The sequence below is a fragment of the Oreochromis niloticus genome, linkage group LG18, assembly GCF_001858045.2.
Source record: "Oreochromis niloticus isolate F11D_XX linkage group LG18, O_niloticus_UMD_NMBU, whole genome shotgun sequence".
NCBI classification, from domain to species: Eukaryota; Metazoa; Chordata; class Actinopteri; order Cichliformes; family Cichlidae; genus Oreochromis; species Oreochromis niloticus.
In genome coordinates this window covers 11315052-11335704 of record NC_031982.2, presented here as the reverse complement: position 1 = coordinate 11335704, position 20653 = coordinate 11315052, and the positions used below count along the sequence as shown (strand labels likewise).

The 20653-nt window shown below is 39.6% G+C and overlaps 1 protein-coding gene across 3 annotated transcripts in view; it reads left to right on the top strand.

Moving 5' to 3' along the window:
- Positions 1-17280, top strand: part of kcnn1a (potassium intermediate/small conductance calcium-activated channel, subfamily N, member 1a) — a 61344-nt gene extending 44064 nt beyond the window's left edge. For 2 of the 3 annotated variants that reach the window (XM_003438008.5, XM_025900157.1), the window contains exons 5-10: positions 5049-5190; positions 5523-5633; positions 7080-7207; positions 7844-7852; positions 9975-10044; positions 12610-17280. In XM_003438008.5, coding sequence (XP_003438056.2) covers positions 5049-5190; positions 5523-5633; positions 7080-7207; positions 7844-7852; positions 9975-10044; positions 12610-12915 — 766 coding nt within the window. In that variant the 3' untranslated portion in view covers positions 12916-17280. The remainder of the gene's footprint in view (positions 1-5048; positions 5191-5522; positions 5634-7079; positions 7208-7843; positions 7853-9974; positions 10045-12609) is intronic. The other variant, XM_005476079.4, reaches the window with a different exon arrangement.
- The last annotated feature ends 3373 nt before the right edge of the window (positions 17281-20653 follow it).

Here is a 20653-nt window from a genome sequence, read left to right as displayed (position 1 = left end):
AGGCAAAATGTATAGTCAGTACATGAGCACACTTCATAATAGCTTTGGAAATAACACCAATGGGTCAAAGCACCACCAGGACTCCAAGACCAGGCAGAGCAACCTGAGAACCACCTGGATGCCCCACACATGGATACAGATTCCAGGCACATCAGATGTCTCTGTTCAGAAGAGTACCGACCTAGAAACAGCTAAGATACTGCATAGGACCCTCAAACTCCCAGACCTGAGGACCCAAGCTTGAGGACCACAAACATCACCCAGCAGGTGGTGTGAGGGAGATGTATATAATGTGTGCATATGACCACAGGCCATAAAAACAAGAAAACACAAATAGAAATTTAGAAACTTTCAAGAAATTGTTTAACTCTAAAAAATATTGTTATTCATTAGGAAAATAACAAACTTTAATGTATTAATATTTTTACAAATTTGAGCTGTTACACTGAATTCTTTAAGAAGAAATTAATCAAATCAAATAAAAATTTCTGTTCAGGAATCCAAGTAGATGACTGTAATTTGGCATCTTAACAACTATATTTTTTAAATTTTTATTTTTTTTAACCAGAAAATTTGAAAATCTAGGGTAACAACAATAACAACAACATTAAAATATTTCAGTTAAAGAGCTTGTGCATCCTGTAGATTAACCGTTACCGAAACATAAAAACAATTTTGGTAATTACCAATATGGTTAATTTAGGGCATAAACCTTACAGTGGGTTGAGTCTAAACTGCAAGTAAAACCTGCATAATTTTTAAGTTTTACATATTTTTAAGTAAAAAGTGTCCCATCTTCATCTCTTTAGATTGATAGCATGCTAACATTTGTTAATTAACCATAATTAATTCTTTCACACATTTAATCCATAACTAAATTTTACCTAATCGTGTCATTAGAGAAAACTGAAAATCTTGTCTTGTAAAGTTTGTAAAGTTTCAAAAATCACAAATCAATCTCATGTTGGTGCCACAGGAAGAATCTGGGATTTAAAAAACTCCGTACTGTATTGCTTTGAACTGAGAAAACTCCCACTATATTTAAAGTGGACTTATTATTCCCCTATTATCATACCCATCTCCATATTTTAATTCTTGGACTCTGCTGGAGTAGCTTTGCATAAATCAGTTCAAAATAATCCATATATAGCTTACACTGGGACTTGGTTCAGCCCTCTGTCTGAAAGAAGCAGTTTTAGCTCCTCTCCTTCAGAAGAACATTATCCAAAGGCCATCCTCCCTTCTGGTTGAGTGTTTGAACACCAAGTGGGTGGGAATACTGTGCTCACAGCCGGAGCTGTTCAACTGAGATGACCATACACCTCCTTTCTCTCTCTCTGACTTGTACTTTTAGTTCATAAAGAACTAAGAGCAGAAGAACTCTTGGTAAACTAAGCCTAAAGGTACAAGAAATCCCAAAGATTCAAAAGCCTGAGCTTTTGTCTCATACATGGCAATTTAAAAAAAAAATCAGCCATGTTAAATTTGTAATGTGATCCATTCTTGTAACACTGTAAATATGACAAATCATGTAAAAATACAATATGTCTCCTTTCAATTTCAGCAATTAGCAAATGTAGATTTTTTTTTTTTTAGTTTGCTGTGCTGCTTTGCTTGCTTACTCTTGTGTATTGCTGTGCTGTAAAAACACTGCTAGGTTTGCAGTTTTTCAAAGAAGCTGTCATTACTTTGAGTTTAATCTGCTCATGTTTATTGCAACTAACCCCCCCCCCCCCCGTGGAGCATCCCAATGTATTTGTTTAAAATCATCACAGCAGTGTTCAGATTAATTTTTTGGCATTCTGACTTGTTTTTTTCATTTATTTTGCCGTGATTGAACATCTGGACAAAAGTGGTGATGTGCTGTTACTATATGAAGGTGATGACTTCAGAATGTAAAGCACGAGCTTTTCAGTGTGAACAAAGTGCTTGGCTCTTTGCTTCGCTGTGCCGGCTGACTAAAGAAGGCAAGAAACAGAGACAAGGTTGATGTTCTTCCTCTAGCATGTTTGAAATCTAAATATTGTTGTACTATCGAGTTTTGCGAGTGTTTTTTAATTCATTTGTGCATTTTAGGCGCACAAAGCACAGTAGTAACTTTTATGTGTGCGATACCTTAAAAAGCGCCCTTGTTCCAAACGGAACATCTGTTAAAATATTTCACGTATGTGAAGGAATCCAGTTCGAAAGGAAAACCTGAGTGTATGTGTGTGTGTGCATGTTGGCAAGGTTAAGTGCAGCTCATTCACATGTGATCCATTCTTGCTACTTTATTTATAGAGAGGCTGTGTTGTCAGCCTCTGTCAAACATCTACAGACAACTGCAGCTGAAAAATGAAGTGATTCCATTTGTGCACATAAACAGAGAGCATAGCCATGTTGGGAGGGAAAGGGCTGATTAGACTACACCGATGGTGATTTGAACAGGACGATGTAGTCATTCACAACCAATTGTTTATCTCGTTGCTGGTCAGCTTAGTTAAAACACTGCGACTTGAGACCTTGCCTTATCGGTCTTGTGCTGTGGTCATCACGCTCTCTCGCAGAACGAAGGCCTCGGTGGTCTTTTGGGTGTAAATGACGGTGTTGTTGTTGCATTTGATGCCGGATAAATAATGTAATCTGTAAAACGTTTGGGTAATTGATCCAAGAATAATGCATTTGCTGTTAGTGTCTGTCAGGGAGAATTTAACCAGGGGGGATTACAACTATCTGCTCTGGACATTATATACGTCCTGTCCTGGAATAAGTTGAAAGTGGTGCCAGCTCTTCTCCATGCTATTCCAAAACTTGACACAGTATATTGAGAGCCTTAAAACGCTATTGATTTGCTCCCATTTCAGCCTCTGTCTCTGCTCCAGTACTGCTGTCTTCTGCTCTTTTTCAGAGAGCTGAAATATGTGCAATGAAATGTCCACCAACAGAAAAACAGGCGATAAAACGGAAAGCAACAATGCCTCTTTGCATTGTTGCCAAGCATATTTATAGGTCATATTTACAACAGAGAGGCGACCATATTGCACTGTAATACACTGTTCACTGTGCTGAAAGGTGCAGCACATTCCTGCCTGCCTTGGAGACGTGACTCACTCTCTGCATGCCTTGATGACAAAATGAATGAAATTAACATACTAGTCACTAACATTGTAGTCACTTGTAATTACAATATTTAGCCAGCTGATCAAGTTTATCCCCCTGGCAGTTATCAAAGGGCAGCTGGTGAAGTGTTGGGATGCAGGTAAAAGAGACAGGGGTGTCAAATTCAATGAGCTTCTTCCTTTGTTACTCAACCAGTCCTCACCCCACTGTTTACAAATGAACAGTACCAAGAAGACATAGCGGTCCCCTTCCACATGGTAATACTGCAGGATTTGTCATAGGTGGTGTTAATCTCTAAATGGACCCTAGGTTTTTCTGTTGCTCCCCTGCTCTCAATATACTGGCTTTGAAGCATGCAGATGCAGACATGTTTTTTTATTCCTGCATGGTGTTGTACAGACTGCTTCTCTGCATGTTATTGAAAAAGCTTGAATCCCATAGACCACACACTTTTTTGACATTCTGTGGGACAAAAACGCTCAGCTATTTTTCCCCCGGACTTTGAGCATGAATAGAAAAACTTGAGAGTGGGAGTTTTAAGAAATGTGGAAGGCATGATTAGTTCATTTATGGTGTTTGGTAACAATGAACTGTCTTGGAGGAGAAAGAGGAAACGGTTTTTCTATGAAACTGTGAATCTTTTTTTTTTCTCCCCTGGTGTAGAGAAAACTTTGGAAATTCATAGACTTGACCCCAGCTGTTCTGATATGTACTTGTGCACTAATTAGAGATGATTGTGCTGGTCATTTTGAGTTCATAGGCTTGGCCGCTGCTGGATATTTCAAACTCATCGGAAATTCATGATTGGCCCAGTTAGAACTCCCTTTACAAAATCCTTAACCAAATCCCAAGAAATTAGACTCCGAGTCTAGATTGCCTTGTCATAAGGATGTTAGCGTGATGTTGTCTGAAAGTGCTTAATGAATATTTGATTTTGACTTCAAAATTAAATCTTATCTGATCTCCTCCTAGACAGCCCATTGGGAATAATCAGGCTAGTTGAATGAGGGTGGGTGAATGAGGCAGATTTGCCTCCGTGATTGACTTTTGCTTTGCTGTGGAAGGTACGGCAATGTCATCCTCAATCCAGCTTTGTGTGCCCTGTGTTTTTTGTTACACAAGTATCTTTACGTATGCACTATGGGCCTTTTGGACTGACATTTTCAAGCATGGCTGTCAGTTTGAACTGATGATTTGAATTACCAAAACTTCTGTCAGGGCAACTCTGAGAAGGAAGGAAGATTTTTATAAAACTTTGACTAATAATCCGACTATTAGTTTGATTTAAAGAAGAAGCGTATGCATTTTTGGATGCACTGATGTACATTCTGGGGTTGCAATACTGAAAATAACTTAAACCCATGGCACTATATCCAGTCACGCTGAGCAACATGGCCTCTCTCTTTGTCATTTAAAACTTGCTTACTATACTTCCATTTTAAATCAAGATGATGTGATTTGGCCTCAGACTCTTTTTTTCTTTTTAAATTTCCCATCATTCATCCCATCAAGTGCCTCATTTTCAAACTGACAGACGGTGAACATCACGGTTTCAGTTTTAAATCAGCTTATTTCAATGAGAAAGTGATTTTTTCCCCCTGCCTTATTCCGAGCGTCCTTCCCATTAAAAATATGGCTCTGCATTAAAAACTGCCTCAAAGATGACGAAAAACAGAAAGAAATTCTATTGTCTTTTGCACATGTACTGAGTAGACCTTTTTTTGTTGTTTCTCTCTAAAATCTGCTGCATTTTTTTTTAGAACTGGCTTTATAAAACAGGTGTCTCACCTTCCATCATGATTTCTTCCTACTCCTCGATCCTCACCACCTCCACCACCTCCGCTCACAACCCGTTTGGTTCACACAGCACCATGTCATTCTTCAGCATGCTCACATTCACGAAACTGAGTTCCAGTTTTCCTGACTTCTGCATATCTCCATTGCCTTAGGTATCATGACAAACAGGAAGTGACCAGTAACTTCCTGGGAGCCATGTGGCTCATCTCGATTACCTTCCTCTCCATTGGCTACGGAGACATGGTACCACACACCTACTGTGGGAAAGGCGTGTGTCTGCTTACAGGGATCATGGTAGGTTCAACATGTCTTCAGTTACATAAATTTATAACAGAACACACAAGACAACTATGATCAGATAGAACGAAACCTCACGCTCAAAGTATTATCATGCAACCTGAACGTCAGATTTCAACTTGATTCTTCCACATATTTATGTTTCTCTCTTCCTCTGTTTTTTTTTAACCTACCAGAACACGTATTTATTTCTTCTTCTGTAGAGCTCACACACTGGTCATGAATTTTAAAGAACCTGAAATGTACTATGTATATATGGAGATCTATGTAACACCACACCCAACGTAGTGTCCATATAAGAAAGAACAGTTGCTGTTTTTGTGCAACAGGGAGCTGGTTGCACTGCGTTGGTAGTTGCAGTGGTAGCCAGGAAGCTGGAGCTAACCAAGGCTGAGAAGCATGTCCACAACTTCATGATGGACACACAACTCTGCAAACGAGTGAGTCACAGTAAACTGTAATAGTAAACTCTTATAATACGCATTTTGTGTTTGTAACAGTGATGATAAGGTTTTGGTTTATAACTCTTTCGAGCATTCTCAGCTCAAAAAATGTGTGACAATTTGCTTCTTCCAGACGGTTAATTTGACTGGGATTGTAGAATAAACAATACACTTACCAGCCACTTTATTGAGTACACCTCTTCAACTGCTTGTTAACGCAAACGTCTAACCAGCCAGTCACATGACAGGAAATCAGTGCATTTAAATATGTAGACATGGGCAAAAAAACCTGCTGAAGAAACCTGTGTGTGTTTTCTGCCGACTATTGGTTTTAATCATTTGTAACTATTAAACTCTGACTCTCTCTCCCTTCATCCTCTTTCTGCTCTTTCCTCTTTCCCCTCACCCCCCGCCAGTTGTGGCAGATGGCTGCCCCTCCCTGAGCCTGATTCTGTCAGAGGTTTTTTCCTGTTAAAAGGGAGTTTTTCCTTCCCACTCTCGACAGGGGGTCGTTTGGGATAACTTTCTAATATTTTAAGGTCTTTCCCTTACATTATAAGAAACTTTGAGGCAACTTTTGTTGGGAATTCCCATGGACTAACCAAAACTTGACAACAGAAGATTGGAAAAACATTGCCTGGTCTGATGAGTCTCAATTTCAGCTGCAACATTCAGATGGTAGGGTCAGAACATGGCATAAACACCATGAATGCATGGATTCATTCAAGCAGACTGAACGTTCTTACCTAGTTTGTAGTGATGCATTTTGGTTCTCTTGGACTTTTCTCTGTATAAAAAACAAACCAAACCTGGGGGAAAGCCACAAGCTTACAAATTCACCAACTGATTTGGACCAGAGTAAATGAACTATGGGTGGGAAAATGCACTTAGTACCAGCTGAACTTCCTTTAAACACCACCTGTCCAACCCTTAATGACCACAGTGTACCCAGCTTCTGATGGCAGCTTCCAACAGGATAAAGCTCCATGTCGTAAAGCTCAGATCATTTCTAACCGGTTTCTTGAAAATGACAAGAAGTTTCAGTCCAATAGGGCAACTTTGTGATGTGGTTGAATGGGAGATTTATGTCATGGATGTGCAGCTGATAAATCTGTAGTAACTGTGTGACGTCATGAGGAATTGGCTCTCACAAATCCAAAACCAGTCTTAGCTAGGTGCAACTAATGAATTGGCTGGCGAGTGTATGTATGGAGTCAAATACAATGAGTTTGTTTCTTTGAATAAAAGCTTTTAAAACTCAGTGTTGGCACATGTAGTTCTAACATAACCTTTTTATTATTGTTTTATTTTTCTGTGTTTAACCACTTTTTGAAATTATTGTTATATCATAATAATACACACAGATGGGTGCTTCAGTTTGTACTCTGTCAGAGCAGTACAAACTACTCTATGTTATATAAGTTTCTCGCCCTTGTTTCACAGGTAAAGAACACAGCTGCCAATGTACTCAGGGAAACATGGCTCATTTACAAACACACAAAATTGGTCAAGAAGATAGATCACGCCAAGGTGCGGAAACACCAGCGCAAGTTTCTCCAAGCCATTCACCAGTAAGTTCACTGCACCGTGTGTGTTTTGCGTAATCTGATCTAAATATGACAGAGACGTTCACCACAAACTACCAAGGAGACTTTCAGCATGGCCTAAAACCAGAACTAATGATGCTCAATCTTTAATGCTACTCGTGGTTAAAATATTTAGGCTGTATTATCATTTCAACTGTTAATCTGAGATAATGTAATTCTTACTGATTAGCTGTAAAAGAAAATAGTCCCTTTGTGTTCATTCCTTAATGTTGTTTGTTGTTAGGCAGCGTTATCAGCTATAATGCCACATAGTTGTGTATATCTGATAGTATCAACAATGGTGTTTTCCCACAATGTCCTCTCCTCGAAGACCATTTCCTTTGATTGTCATACACACATGTAAGCTCTCACAGATGGACACATACAGAGCGTGCGCGCGCACACACACATACACACAAGCACACACACACATACACACAAGCACTCTGCAATCTAGTGTAATGGTCCTTCCTGTTCCCCTCCCTTGCCCCCCTCTCCCCGCGACCCTCTTTTTACCCTGTGCTTACAGTGAGAAGTGTAATGGTTTTCACTCGTTTCGTGAATGTTGTGGGGTTAAAACTCTGTACTGTGTTCTGTCTTTGTTTTGCTCTATCACCGCAGAGCTCAGAAGTAAGTTGAGTCTTCTATGTATCCTCTTCCTACTGTTTCTTCAACATCCTCCTGCTCCTCCTCTCTCCATGTCTGCGTTCGACATGCATGTAAAAAAAAAAAAGAAGAAAAAAAAAGTTGTTATTAAAAAAAAAGAAGAAAAGAAAAAAAAAGGATGGATGCTGAATTGCTGTTTTCGGTTGTGTTTTTTTTCTTTACTTCAGTGTTCCATTTACTTCCCTCTCCCTCCCATTTCCCCCCTGACTTGAATGAACGAAAAGCATCCACATTGTCGATAGTGGAGGGCTGTCTGGAGAGAACGTGTGAAAGAAAAAGCATCTTGCGCAGAATGAGCTTGGAGCTTTGTTGGCTTGGCCAGCAGTTCATAATCATTGATGATGTAGTGTATAATGTTGCCCATGATTAATATAGCTGCTCTGGGGCTATATTAACCTGCATCAACAGAACTCATCCTACACTCCTGAAGGTTTTGTGATGACATAAATAAGCACAGTGTTCTATCCTGTAGTTCTAATGTGGATCAAATGCTTGCTGCTGATTTAGTCTTGATTTATGCTGTTTTTCCCTTTCTAATATGAGATCAAACAACAAGGCCTTGTACATGACATTAATAGGATGGCACAAAAGGCACAGCGCAACATGTACATTGGGGTTTTGTAGAACAAAATTGTACTCAAAATGTGTTACGCTAATAAGTAGAGCTTTTACCTCAAATAGTCCCAATTCTTCGACAGCCGTAAGGGATGACAAAGCCGGGCAAACAGACACATACGAGCTGAAGCAGTTTCCCACAGAGATAGAGCCGTAAGCGAGCAGTCTCACTCTGCTCTGATATACTGATTTGCACATGAATAAATGCCCTTGAATGTCATCCTGTCTCATAATTTGCCGAACAGGGAAATTCTTCCCCTTGCACATTCAGATGATGGCTGTGTGATGCCACTGCTAACAATGGCATATTATGCACATCAGCGTTAACAGTTCTTACAGAGCCATAATGTATTTGATTAGAGATAAGGAGGCGCTTTGTTGAAGGCATCACAAAACATGTCCAATGTATCATCGTGCAGCATTTCATTTAAAATGTTTGAAATGTCGATGTTGCCGTATGTTCAGCGGTGTCATTAGGCAGTTTATTTCTGGCAAGTTTCATCCTTTATCTGTGGCATCCACACATACACACATCAGCTCATGCACATATGCACACACACACACACACTCACAATATCCAGCACTGAAAACACTCAACTCGTTCCATTGTGCACAAAGTCAGTCATAGTCACTGCACGCTTACTGAATGACCAGTGTGTATATCTGAAGTCCTACCACTGAGCTGTGTGTAGCACTGACAAAGGGCATGCCATCTTTTTCCTTTTTTCAATGTCTTAGTTTTGGAAAGAGATGGGAATGTTTTGATTTCAAACAGGTTTTGGGATTTTCTTGTATGGAAGCATATTGCATTCTTGCTCACAGGGGCATTTTAAACTCCTAATAATACATTTCTTTCACGTATTGAGCTCCTTTTCCCACTTTTTCAAAAACTGATTCTTTTTTGGGCTTGTAACAAGATCATCTCTCGCTATTAGCATCATTTCTCATTACAGCAAAAATACTTGCTGCCACCTGCTGCTTAAAGGACTGTAACGTTGTGAAAAAAAGATCTTGTTATAACAAAAAAGAGCTAGCTAAAATATGATAAAGAGTCTATATTTTTTTTTTCAAAATGAGTGTAGTATGCTTCTGTAATTTTGCATGTTTTGGTTGGTATTGTATTGACCAAGACCAGGAATGCTTTTAATATATATTTATATACATACACTTCCATATATGTGTATAAATATAAATACATAAAGAAAAAATTTACAATGCATGTCTGTCTTTCTTTTCAATGTCATCAATGAGAAAAAAGTCCTGATAAAACATTTGTTGTTCCTCCTCCTTTCTTTTCTATTGGCCCTCTCTGCCCCTCAAAAACCTGTCTCTCTGTGCTCTGCTCCTTCAAACTACCCTCCTTCCCCTTCTTCACTCTGCTCTCCTCTCTTCCTTGCTGTCATCTCTTTTCTTTTGTCCACATTCTCCTTCCCTGTTTTTCATGTTCACACCTCCTTGTGCGCCCACTCAGACTGCGCAGTGTTAAGATGGAGCAAAGGAAACTCAATGATCAGGCTAACACCTTGGTGGACCTGGCAAAGGTAAGTTTTAAGTTAAAAATCTGACTTTATCTTTTGAAGGTTTGATATAATTTGTGCTGTGATGACGTTAACTTGCCGTTGCTATTCTGTCTTTATTTAAACTGACTGAATGTATATTCTTCTATTATATGGAGGTATTCTTCTCAGTAAGGGCCTAAGCAGGCTCTTTCCAAGGACATAAACTATAGGGAACCCCAAGGTTTTGTCCTAGCATATTTTCAGTGTTCTCCCCGTGCACGGTAAATGACATGCATTAACCGGTCAAGGCAGCTGGCTGCCTCTCCCTGAGCCTGGTTCTGCTGGAATTTTCTTCCTGTTAAAAGGGAGCTTTTCCTTCCCACTGTCACCTAGTGCTTGCTAATATAGGGTCTTCTGGTTCCTGTGGTTTCCTCTCAAAAATTGTAGGGTCTTTAGCTTACCACATAAAGCTGATAGGTGAGCCAATCCTGGGACTGCATCAAGTTGTACATTCTTTTTTTTTAATAGTCAGCAAAAAACCCCTAGGAAAATAGGGCTGTGCCATATCATATCATTTGCAAATACATAATAAAAAAGTACCATATCATTACTATAGCCATGGCCTGTGTTTACATTCTCCAGCACACAGAACAACGAGACAAGCCTGGCATGTCTGAGAGCAAGAGCGTGCATCACCCTCTGATGATGATTTGGTAACAAAAAGGAAGCTACTTCGACAACTAGCAGCAAAGCTCACTACTTTGCAAAATATGCAAGAAAACCTTTCTGACTAAAGGTGGAAACAGCTAACTTTTTATATTACTTCAGGCAAAAACACATTGAGTACAACCAGGCTTCAAAGGAGGAGATAATAGCAACTTTTTATGAGAGTCAAATGTAAACAAGTAACTTGAGCAAACATTGCTGGACTACTTGCTAATTCTACTGCATATGAAAGGAAGAGCAAATGGTGGATAGAAATTACTGATGTGATTATGTGGTGGAAAAGCAGGGTTTTAAGCAACTGGTTAAAATGCTTGGCCCAAGATACAACATCCCAAGTAGACAATATGTGCAGCTCTTGAAGAGTTAGGAGATTAAGATTGCTTTAGTTGTTCAGGCTTCAACATTTGAGAGGAGTGCTCTTTTTAATCTAATACTTAATAGTTTTTGAGGCCTAATACAAATGTCAAACATTACGTCATTCAGTACAGGTCATCAGTTTCATTCTTAAATAAAACTTTTAAAACTTTTACTGTTATGTTATCTATAGAAGGTTTGCGGGAGAAGATGAAAATACAATCAGTCAGAATCAATTATAACTTTATTTCATGGACTATTTTCTGTTTTTCACCTAATTAAGCTCCTATAGAAATCATTAAAGTGGTAAAGTTATTGTACACAATAAATAATATACATTTATTTAGTAATTATATCTCCATTGTTAACTGTTTCCTTTTCGATTTCATGTTTAACATTATCATAGCATTTTAAATTGAATGTAACATATATGCGTCACTTAAAAAGTGATCTTGGCTAAGCTAACTCTGTGGAGAATGAACCCTAATGCGAGACTACTCAGTTTGAAGAACCTGAACCTGATGACACACTGTAAACAGCATCTGTCCATAAGAGGCTGAATACAGAAATGCTTCAGTAGCTTCTGTCTGGCTGTACAGATGTCAGCTGAGGCACTAGAGCTGAGAGGGGGTTCAAAGGGAGGTGCATGACTGCATTGACTTCATTTGATGTGGATGGCATTTGCACTCCAGTGTGTATTTTAAAAGGTTCCAAGGCCAATCCCTTTAATGTGTGTTTACTTGCGCCTTACTGTGCTCAATGGTCAGATCAATCTGCATACACCCTACAGTGGCTCAGCTTCCAAGCCCCATAGAGATATAAACCTTTCACATCTGGATTCTAGATTTGATTTCTGAGGGGCACACATGCCTGGAGACCCTACATCAGTATTTTGTAATCTCTGCAGATGGCTATTAAATTGCAAATCTTATAAAATGCTCTGTAATGGTGAAGAATGCAGTATGTTGTATATAATGTGTGATTAATTTTGCAATATGGAAAACTGCTTAGTTGAGATGCAAGAATTACTTGCAGATGCCACATGCTGAGCTGGCCAGAACTGCATCAACTGTTAAACAATAAGTACCTAAATACTAGCGATGCTTTTCATTATATAAATGAGTTGTGTCAAGCAAACACATAAAGGATTAAAGACCTTCAGGAGCTATAAATGGATTGGAGAAGTTGGTTGTAAAATCTATGGGAAGATAAAATCTATGCTGACTTGCTGAAACTTTACAGCTCCCCTTCCTACTGCTTCCTTTAAATGATTTCCTCCTCTGCTGTAATATATTTACTGTAGTTGTCTACTCATGGAAGTTATTATTACTGTTACATTAAGGTTTTTTTTTTCCTTAATCACTATATGCGTCCTACTGTATATCATCTCCTAATTTTAGTTGTTGCAACAAGTTGTGAAACAGCTTCTTAATGTTTCTATCTTGCCTCTTCCTCCCTTGTCCCTCCTGTCTCTGTCCTCCTGTTCCTTCTTGTCCTGAAACACATTTACTTTCTCTCCTTCATTAGACCCAGAATGTGATGTATGACCTGGTGTCGGAGCTGCAGGAACGCAGCGAGGAGCTGGATAAGCGCATCGGCACATTGGAGGACAAGCTGGACTCAGTGACGGGCAGCCTGCAGGCACTGCCCTGCCTCATCTCGCAAGCCATAACCCAGCAGCAGCAGGACTTCCTGGACGGCTTTGTTCACCGCTTTCGACCCGCTTCGCTAGCCTCTGAGCGTTCCGAACGCTCCGAGCGATCCTGGACTTCCACCGCCCGTAGGCGGCGCTCTCCCTCCACAGCACCACACACCTCCTCTGATAGCGGATAACCTTGACAAATCTTCTGTAATCACCTTTGAGCACCCCCTTTCCCAAACCAACGTGTCGCCTCATTCTGTCCCATCCAATTCTGTCTCATATCTGCTGGCAAGTCCATGTCTGGACTAATAATGAACCCACATCTTGGTCCCTGACCTGATCCTTGTCCTTTCCCTCCCACTCATTCCTTCCTCTCCACCTAATGAAAAAAAAATCCAGAAAACCAGTTTCTCTGTGACTGAGCCTCTCAGCACAGGCCTGATTAGAGCTACTCGAAAAGAACAAAGAAAAGCAAGCAAAGACTTAAATCAAGAAAAAACAAATGCATCCAAAAAAGAAAAATAGAAAAAAATTACAAACTGAGATAAAGTAGAGATATGGTTTATGTTTTAGCCATTGTATGGCTGTCCAAGTTAGCTTTTTTTGTAAAAGCCCTTGTATAGTTAAAAAAAAAAAAAAAGACTGAGTTCAGGGTTGCTGAGGTGAGAGCTGGCTATCACACCGGAGAGTCCTTAACAACAAGGGGGGAAGTTGGTCTGTGGAGCTGAGGGCCTTGGCTCACCTGCTGGCCCTCTGAGGCCATGGAGGACATCTGTCCACCCATCTGTCCGTCTACCTGTTTGTCCGGTGAGGAGAACAAGACAAACCATTGGACTTCCCTTTCAAATGACTAGTGTCATGGATTCTTTCCCATAGTTTAGGGTGAAAGCTTTAGGAGAGGCTACAAAAGCTCTGACTTCAGGTCAGTGATTGAAAATGCACTTAAAGGGGAGGAGAAACTGTTACACAAATAAATAGCAAAGGGGATGCATATGGCATTACTACTGGGTAGGAAAAATTATCACTATTGCCAACTTCAAGGTATCAGCTTCCTTGTTCTTACCAAGGAAAAAAATGAGAGCGACTATCTTTTTTAGTTACATATTGACATGTGATTTTTCAGTGCCTGAATGTATAAATAGTAGAGGGTTATTTAATTACTAATTTCAGAGCTTTTTTACGATGTTAACAGTCTAAATACAACATTGCATTCCTTTTTCAGATACATTCCTCTCCAAAACTTTAAAGAAAATGTCTAACATGCATAACATTGCCTCCATTACACCGCAACTCTAAATGTTTTAAAAACCTGTTTTTCTATTTCTAACACAGCAACAAATGGAGAAGTACAGCAAGAAACCCGTGGCGAGACAAATTGAGAGCATATTTGTGTGTTTCAGAGAACAAGTTCACTTTTAGCTCAATGCTGCACACTCATACACAACAAATATGAAATATGTAGTAGTCTACCTTTCTCACTACCACTAATTAGAACTTCCTGTGGTCTTCAGAAAATTGCATGGCTTGAGGTCTGCTGGGATACAGGCACAAACACATCACTGGTCGAACTGAGTAACTAACCCAGCTCTTTTGCATGGTTCTGTCCAGTAGTAGTTACGGATCACAATCTTCCCAGATGGCTCTGGTTATTTATACACTTGGTTTCATTAGATTACCTTTGGTTTGTTGGTTGCTTTTCTTTTGTATTATATTTTTTAATTTTGGTTTCCCCATTTTTTTATTTTGTGAGGATACCTGGGTTTTTTTTTAGAGTTGCAGAACCTAAAGAATTACAGCAAGTTGATTCTGTAATTGATTCCCTGTTTAAAATATGAGGTGAGATCTTTTTAAAAATCAGTATTATAAAAAAAAATCCTCAAGAATACAAAAAATGCTGAAGAAACTTTGAGGGTTACAAAACAGTTAAATGACCTCAAAGTAAATAAAACATAGTTTTACAGTTTAAAAAAAGAAGAAAAGATTAAACTTTTTTGCTGTCTTGTGAAGTATGTTATCACTGCCCCTCATGTCTGTACTTTAAATATAAAATTAGCTTTAGATTGGCTTAACTGGTGGGAGACTGCACGATTAATTTCTGTGTATGTTGTCATCTACATGCAGAGAAATTTAAGTAATAAACACAAATTCACATTAACTACTTACATTCCTTAGTCCAGCCACAATCAAAACAACCCGAGCTATATGCTAGCTCTAGCTCCTCTTAAGCTATCGCTAGCATATTGTGACACATTATCTCCATTATGCAGATTATACCGGATACATTGAGGGCTTTTTTGTGAGGGGGATTATTTTCTCAGAGAGCTGCAGTGACTCATGGTTTGTAATGCTAGCACTGGCTGGGAAAGTTTAGAAAAAAGATGCATCAGGAGTTCACTGTGATATTGAACACGACACAAACTTTGACTAGCGAAAACTGAACAGTCAATTTCTTAAAATATCTTTTAGTATGACAAGAACAAGACACTCAACAATACTCAGATACACCCTTAATTATAGTTCAAGCTTTATTACAAATAAACAGTCTAATTAAGTCAAAATTATTCCAAACAGTTGTTATAAACTTGGAAATTGGATATAGGTACCAAATCCATTGTAAAGATGTTGCTTCTGCTGTAAAATTGGGCATGTCTGTCAGAGCTTCTGAGTTTTGTTACTTTCGGTCTGCGGCTTCAGTTGACTCATCGGGAGAATAAGCTAACTGGTTTCTAATACTAGCTTTATATTTACTGTACAGACCTGTAGCTTAAGTGGACAGCTCTCAGTAGTAAAGTACTGTTCTTTGAGGCCTTTGCTTTGGTTATCTGAGTGATACAGTAATGGATAAGAAATGAGGGGGAAACATCTATGAAAGCATGCACTGGCGTATGCTAGCGCTGTGATGACTTGCAAAGTTTAATTTGAAGACAAATATTTAGGATTTTCCCAGAGCACATTAGAACAGAACAGGAGGTCATCAGGTTAGCGGGCTAGAATGATTCAAACAGTAGATTGAGTCCCAAAAGTACGCTAGTGCTAAAACTCATATTCGTGGTCCCTTAAGCAAATGGACAGTTGTAGGATCATTATTATTTCCATGGTCTTAATTATTTCCAAGCTGCTTTAGGCTTAACTGGGTCGAGGTCCAACCCTGTGAGAGAACAAACAGGTTCGCTATCTCACAGGCTCTGACTGACCAGAGAGCACTTCTTTTAAGAATGTATTCAGTTTGCTACAAGTGCAACTTAATCGAGCATGAATATTAGCTTTTTCCCTTTCAACTTGAGTTGATGAAGCATGACTCTTTACTGCCCCCACCTTTAGCCTTTCCTCTCTCAGAGTGCTACACTTCTCCCTAATAGTAGCCTATAAAGAGATCTATCATGCTTTTGCAGTCTCTGTTTCAATCAGTATCATCCAATTAGTCAGGACGGCTAAGCCTATCTGCTTGATTACAGCCTTACCTGCCTGCTCCTATCTAAGGTTTCCACCTTGTCATTACATCTGGTACGCCCTCACGTTTTTCATCTGTCATTATTAAGAATATCAGTCCCTCATACAAAAGTAGGCTTGACAGATGGCCTGCAGAAAAGACATTGAAGTGGTTCCAAAAGAAAAAACCAAACAAAAAAACTGCAAGGGAGGAGAAGCAATGGAAACCCAGGTCATGTCCCATTTTGTACTTGGTGTGTAGTTACAACAGAAAGGATCACAGATGCTGGAGTCTCTTCCCCAGAGAGACATAACAATGCTGGTGTTAAGGACTTCATCGGGTGGCACGAAAAAAAGGAAAGACTTTGCTCATTCACTGACAGGAAGGTTATGAACAGCAAGATTGGGTGTCCTGTTAATATGACCTCATTGTAGATGTCACCATTTAAACAGGACAAAGGTGAAAAGGTAAAGGTAGCTGGCTGCCAGCATGTCGTAGGTATGTAGTAAAAAAAAAAATGCCTAGGAATTACACAAAGGGATTGAAATTCTGGCAGTTAAAAAAGAAAACCCCAAAAGACCTTTTATTGTTTTACATTTGCAGATAGGAAATTTAATCCAGGATCTGCTGTTCCTTACTCTGTTGTAATTGGTTTTCTTTGTATCCCATCACAAAGACCAGCCTAAACACCATTCTAATATTTACTGAACTGATCTTTTCTAGAAGATGAAACACATACACAGTATTTCATAGTGAAGTGAGGGACATTCATGATGTTGCTCTGATAATGGTAGATAAGACAAAACGATTAACACATCCCGGACTTTTATTATCCTAAGTAGGCTTTTGTCATAGAGCAGGCATCAGAGCACACTTCTGCTGAGTACAGAGTGAACCCCCCACTCCCCAAAAAACTGAAAAAATGTAACCAAATCATTGTTCTGTGTACACTGCCACATGATGCATAATGTACGTAGTAGCACTGGAATAAATCAACTTTTAATGGATGGCAAATGGGTTTAACATGTTCTCTGTATACTGTTCATTGTTCCTTCATTTTGCAGGTGAACCTTTGTCCTAACAAGGAGAGACACCAAGGTCAACATTAAAGACTATCTTCATCTATGACCGTTATTCTTTCTTTTTCTTCCGCTGGAATTTGAAAATTCCGTTTTGAATAATCTTCCTAATGCTTTACTTCCCGTTTAATTTGCGTACTCCAATCTGAAACTTTCCCATGCCAGGGCCTCCCCGAGAGGGAAGGAAAATGGCAGAAGCCCAAAGTCAAATGTGACACTTGAAAGGTGGGTTGGCAAATGTGTTGACAGACGCAAACATCACACGTTTCGTCCTGTGAAACTGAGGCATGGGCCGTCCTAAAACATGATTACAGGAGGAAGTATTGATATAAACAGCACTCCAGAGGACACGCAGCTGCTGGGGCGCTGTTCCAAGGTGAACTGTGAGCTGTGCACAACACACACACTCGTACACACACGTACACAGCCATTAATGTTCAAATAACAAGCTACTATTCATGTCCACATGCACAAACAAGGCTCTGCCTGGTTAATTACAGTCAAATCTGTAGGGACTTGGCAGCAGACCGATATCCCGCAAGAGTGGCAGAGTCAGTCACCCTGTTGTTGTTGCTACACAACCCCAAAGACATGCAACCGTGGAAACACAGGCAACAGCCCCTCAACAATCCAATTAGTACAAAGTAATTAAAATATTGTTTTTATCCTCTAAAGTGATAACAATCATATGTGACATTGAATGTGCTCTCATAGAACCAAATCTTGCTTTACGGTGGAAACCAAAGTAGGAAAGAGAGGCAGAAATTGTGAAAAGTGCACACAAATTATGCCACATGTCCATCCGTTCCTTCTCTAACAGTCTGTCTTAATAAACACATTTAATTCACTCAGCTTATCCTTGTGCTGAAGTGTGAAAAGCAAGCATAGTGGCATTAAATTACCAGCAATCTCCCCTAGAGGGTACTGAAGCTCAGCCAAACAGTGAGGAAACAGGAGATGGAGTCATGTTGCAGAGGACTGAAGATGACCCTTGGAGTTTGGAAGGACAGGGGGAAGAAAACTCAGCATGTCGGGTACTGAAGAGCATAGTTTGAAAAGATCCTATGGGGAAAACTTGCAGAAGACATTGGGAAGTGTTTTTATTAAGTTATTCAATTTATTACAAGGCTGACTTTTCTCAGGAACGAGCAGCTAGGAGCTGCATTATGCTTAATGCCCTGCATATAGCTTTCAACTAATGTGGTTTGGCATACACTTGGGGAAATCAGAGAGAGTATTGATTTTGGTTTTGGTGTAGTGGTGGAGAGTGGGTGTGAAGGGCCTTTTCATTCCACCAAATGTTTTTTTGAGTGTCACTTATTTCAGCATCCATCATTTCTCTTTTTGTCTTTTTAGCTCTATCTGTATCTTTTCATCTGCTGCCCATTTTTCTCTCTCTGAGATCCGAACAGAATGAACGGCTGCAAATGAGCTTGCTTGCTGGAAGCTGCCATTGCTTCTCTGCTTCATTTAGCAGTGAAAGAAGGCGGCAGCTCTTTTCAAAACTCTCAAACCATATGCTAGGAGTCCAACTGTGAAAGTGTACATGCACTATATATTGCGTATGTGTATGTTCACACTCACGTACACATGCTTGGCTAGCTGGATGTTTTCCACGTGAAAGGATCATTTCAGCCAAGGCTAAAAACTCAGATTGGTGATCGCTCACATACAGTATTGTTCTTGTATGTGTGTAGGCCTAGTTTCCCTATCAACTTAACACAGAGTCAGCTAGCATGATTCATTGCTGCTTCATCTGTAAATTTTTGCTCATTTAGTACATAAGTGGCTCTCAAATTGGGGGGCTAGCTCCATCAGTAGGTAAATACAGTTATTCATATATATATCTATGGTTAACAACCACAGAAACGGGGTACTGGCCCACAACCGAGATGGGCACAATAAATGTTGTTTATGATAAAGCCATGATGATCGACACTGTTATTTCCAATCTAAGCTGACACACTGAGACTACATCACACCTCACAAGGACTCACTCTTCACTCTATTGCCCATTATTTACATCAGTAAATAATCAGTAAAGCCAGTGGTAATGGTGTGGCCGGCAACTACAGGTTATTCATATCAAACAGCTGACTTATTAAACCTTTGCTACCTGCTCTGTTGACAGTAAAGACCAAGCAGGTATTTAGGTTGTCATAGAATTAAAAACTTAGTTTAAAAAAATCATAAAGTGGAAGTTTAAAAATATTCAATTTTGTACCATTTGATGATGGTGATGCCATTATGCTTATATTTAGATCAGTAAAATTCTGCCTGAGTGTGAGGCATGAACCTTTTTCAGTTTCCAAACCGAGAGGCACTGTACTAAGCTTGCAGTATTACCTATATAATAATATATTTAAACATGCTTTTGCATTCTCCTCCAAATAATCAGCAGTTCAGTAGGTGCCTGTGTTGCAGCAGTGGACCACTATGGTAACCCCAAATGAGGTTTAGCCCCACGCCCAAGGCTACCGAAGGTCCACCAACTCCCTATTCACTTGATAGAGTTGTTCAAATTATAAGATCATTGTACTGTATGGGGCATGAGTACTGCATTGTGTGTGCATGCGTGTTTTTCTGTAGGTGGGGAGGGGCGGTGGACTACAGATGTCCTTGCCCCGAGCTTTCTCTACATGAAAATCTGCACTGTTTTGGAACAATCGCTGGCACCGAGTGATGCCTTGCTATACAGCAGGAGTGATTCCTGGAGGGTTAAATGATACATAAAAAGACATGTATCACAATGTCATCGCTTATGGGAAGTGTTCCAGTAACACCTTAGAGACGTCATCATCAAAGCCTGCAGTTTCATCTGCAACTAAATGTATTTTATGAATTTAGCTCAGAAAACATGACTAATCTTAAAACACAGATTGTAGCCATTATTCACAGGGCCACATCTGAATACACTCAGTGCAACACTGAAAAAGTAAGTGGGAAAGATAGCCACATTAAATGGGATAAAGAGACAAACCAAACTCAGAGCAGGAGCAGCACGGGAGCCTGCTGCCCTCTAGTGCCAAATACTCAGCTCCCAGTCTAACACAAAGCCACAGCTGAGATGAGAATGAATAATGCATAAATGATGGGTTGATAAAGCAGTATTATACCGATGCAAGATACGAGATGTAATTGATAATATGGGTCTCTTATCAAACACGTTCTCATCTCTAAAAAGAAAAGTGGAATCTCATGGACAAACTCCTGTTGCTGATAGTCTTAAGTGATATGCGTAATGCTTTAAGAACTGCTGACGTGATGAACTTTTGTGTTCCCAGGAGTCCCTGATCCAGCATTAATTAGTAGATTGTGCACTTTTTTTTCACTCTTTTAACCTATTCTTATCAGCAAAGTGCCAACATCATGCACTCCATGATTGTCAACAGTTTCAGCCACTCTCTCTCCCACAGATTA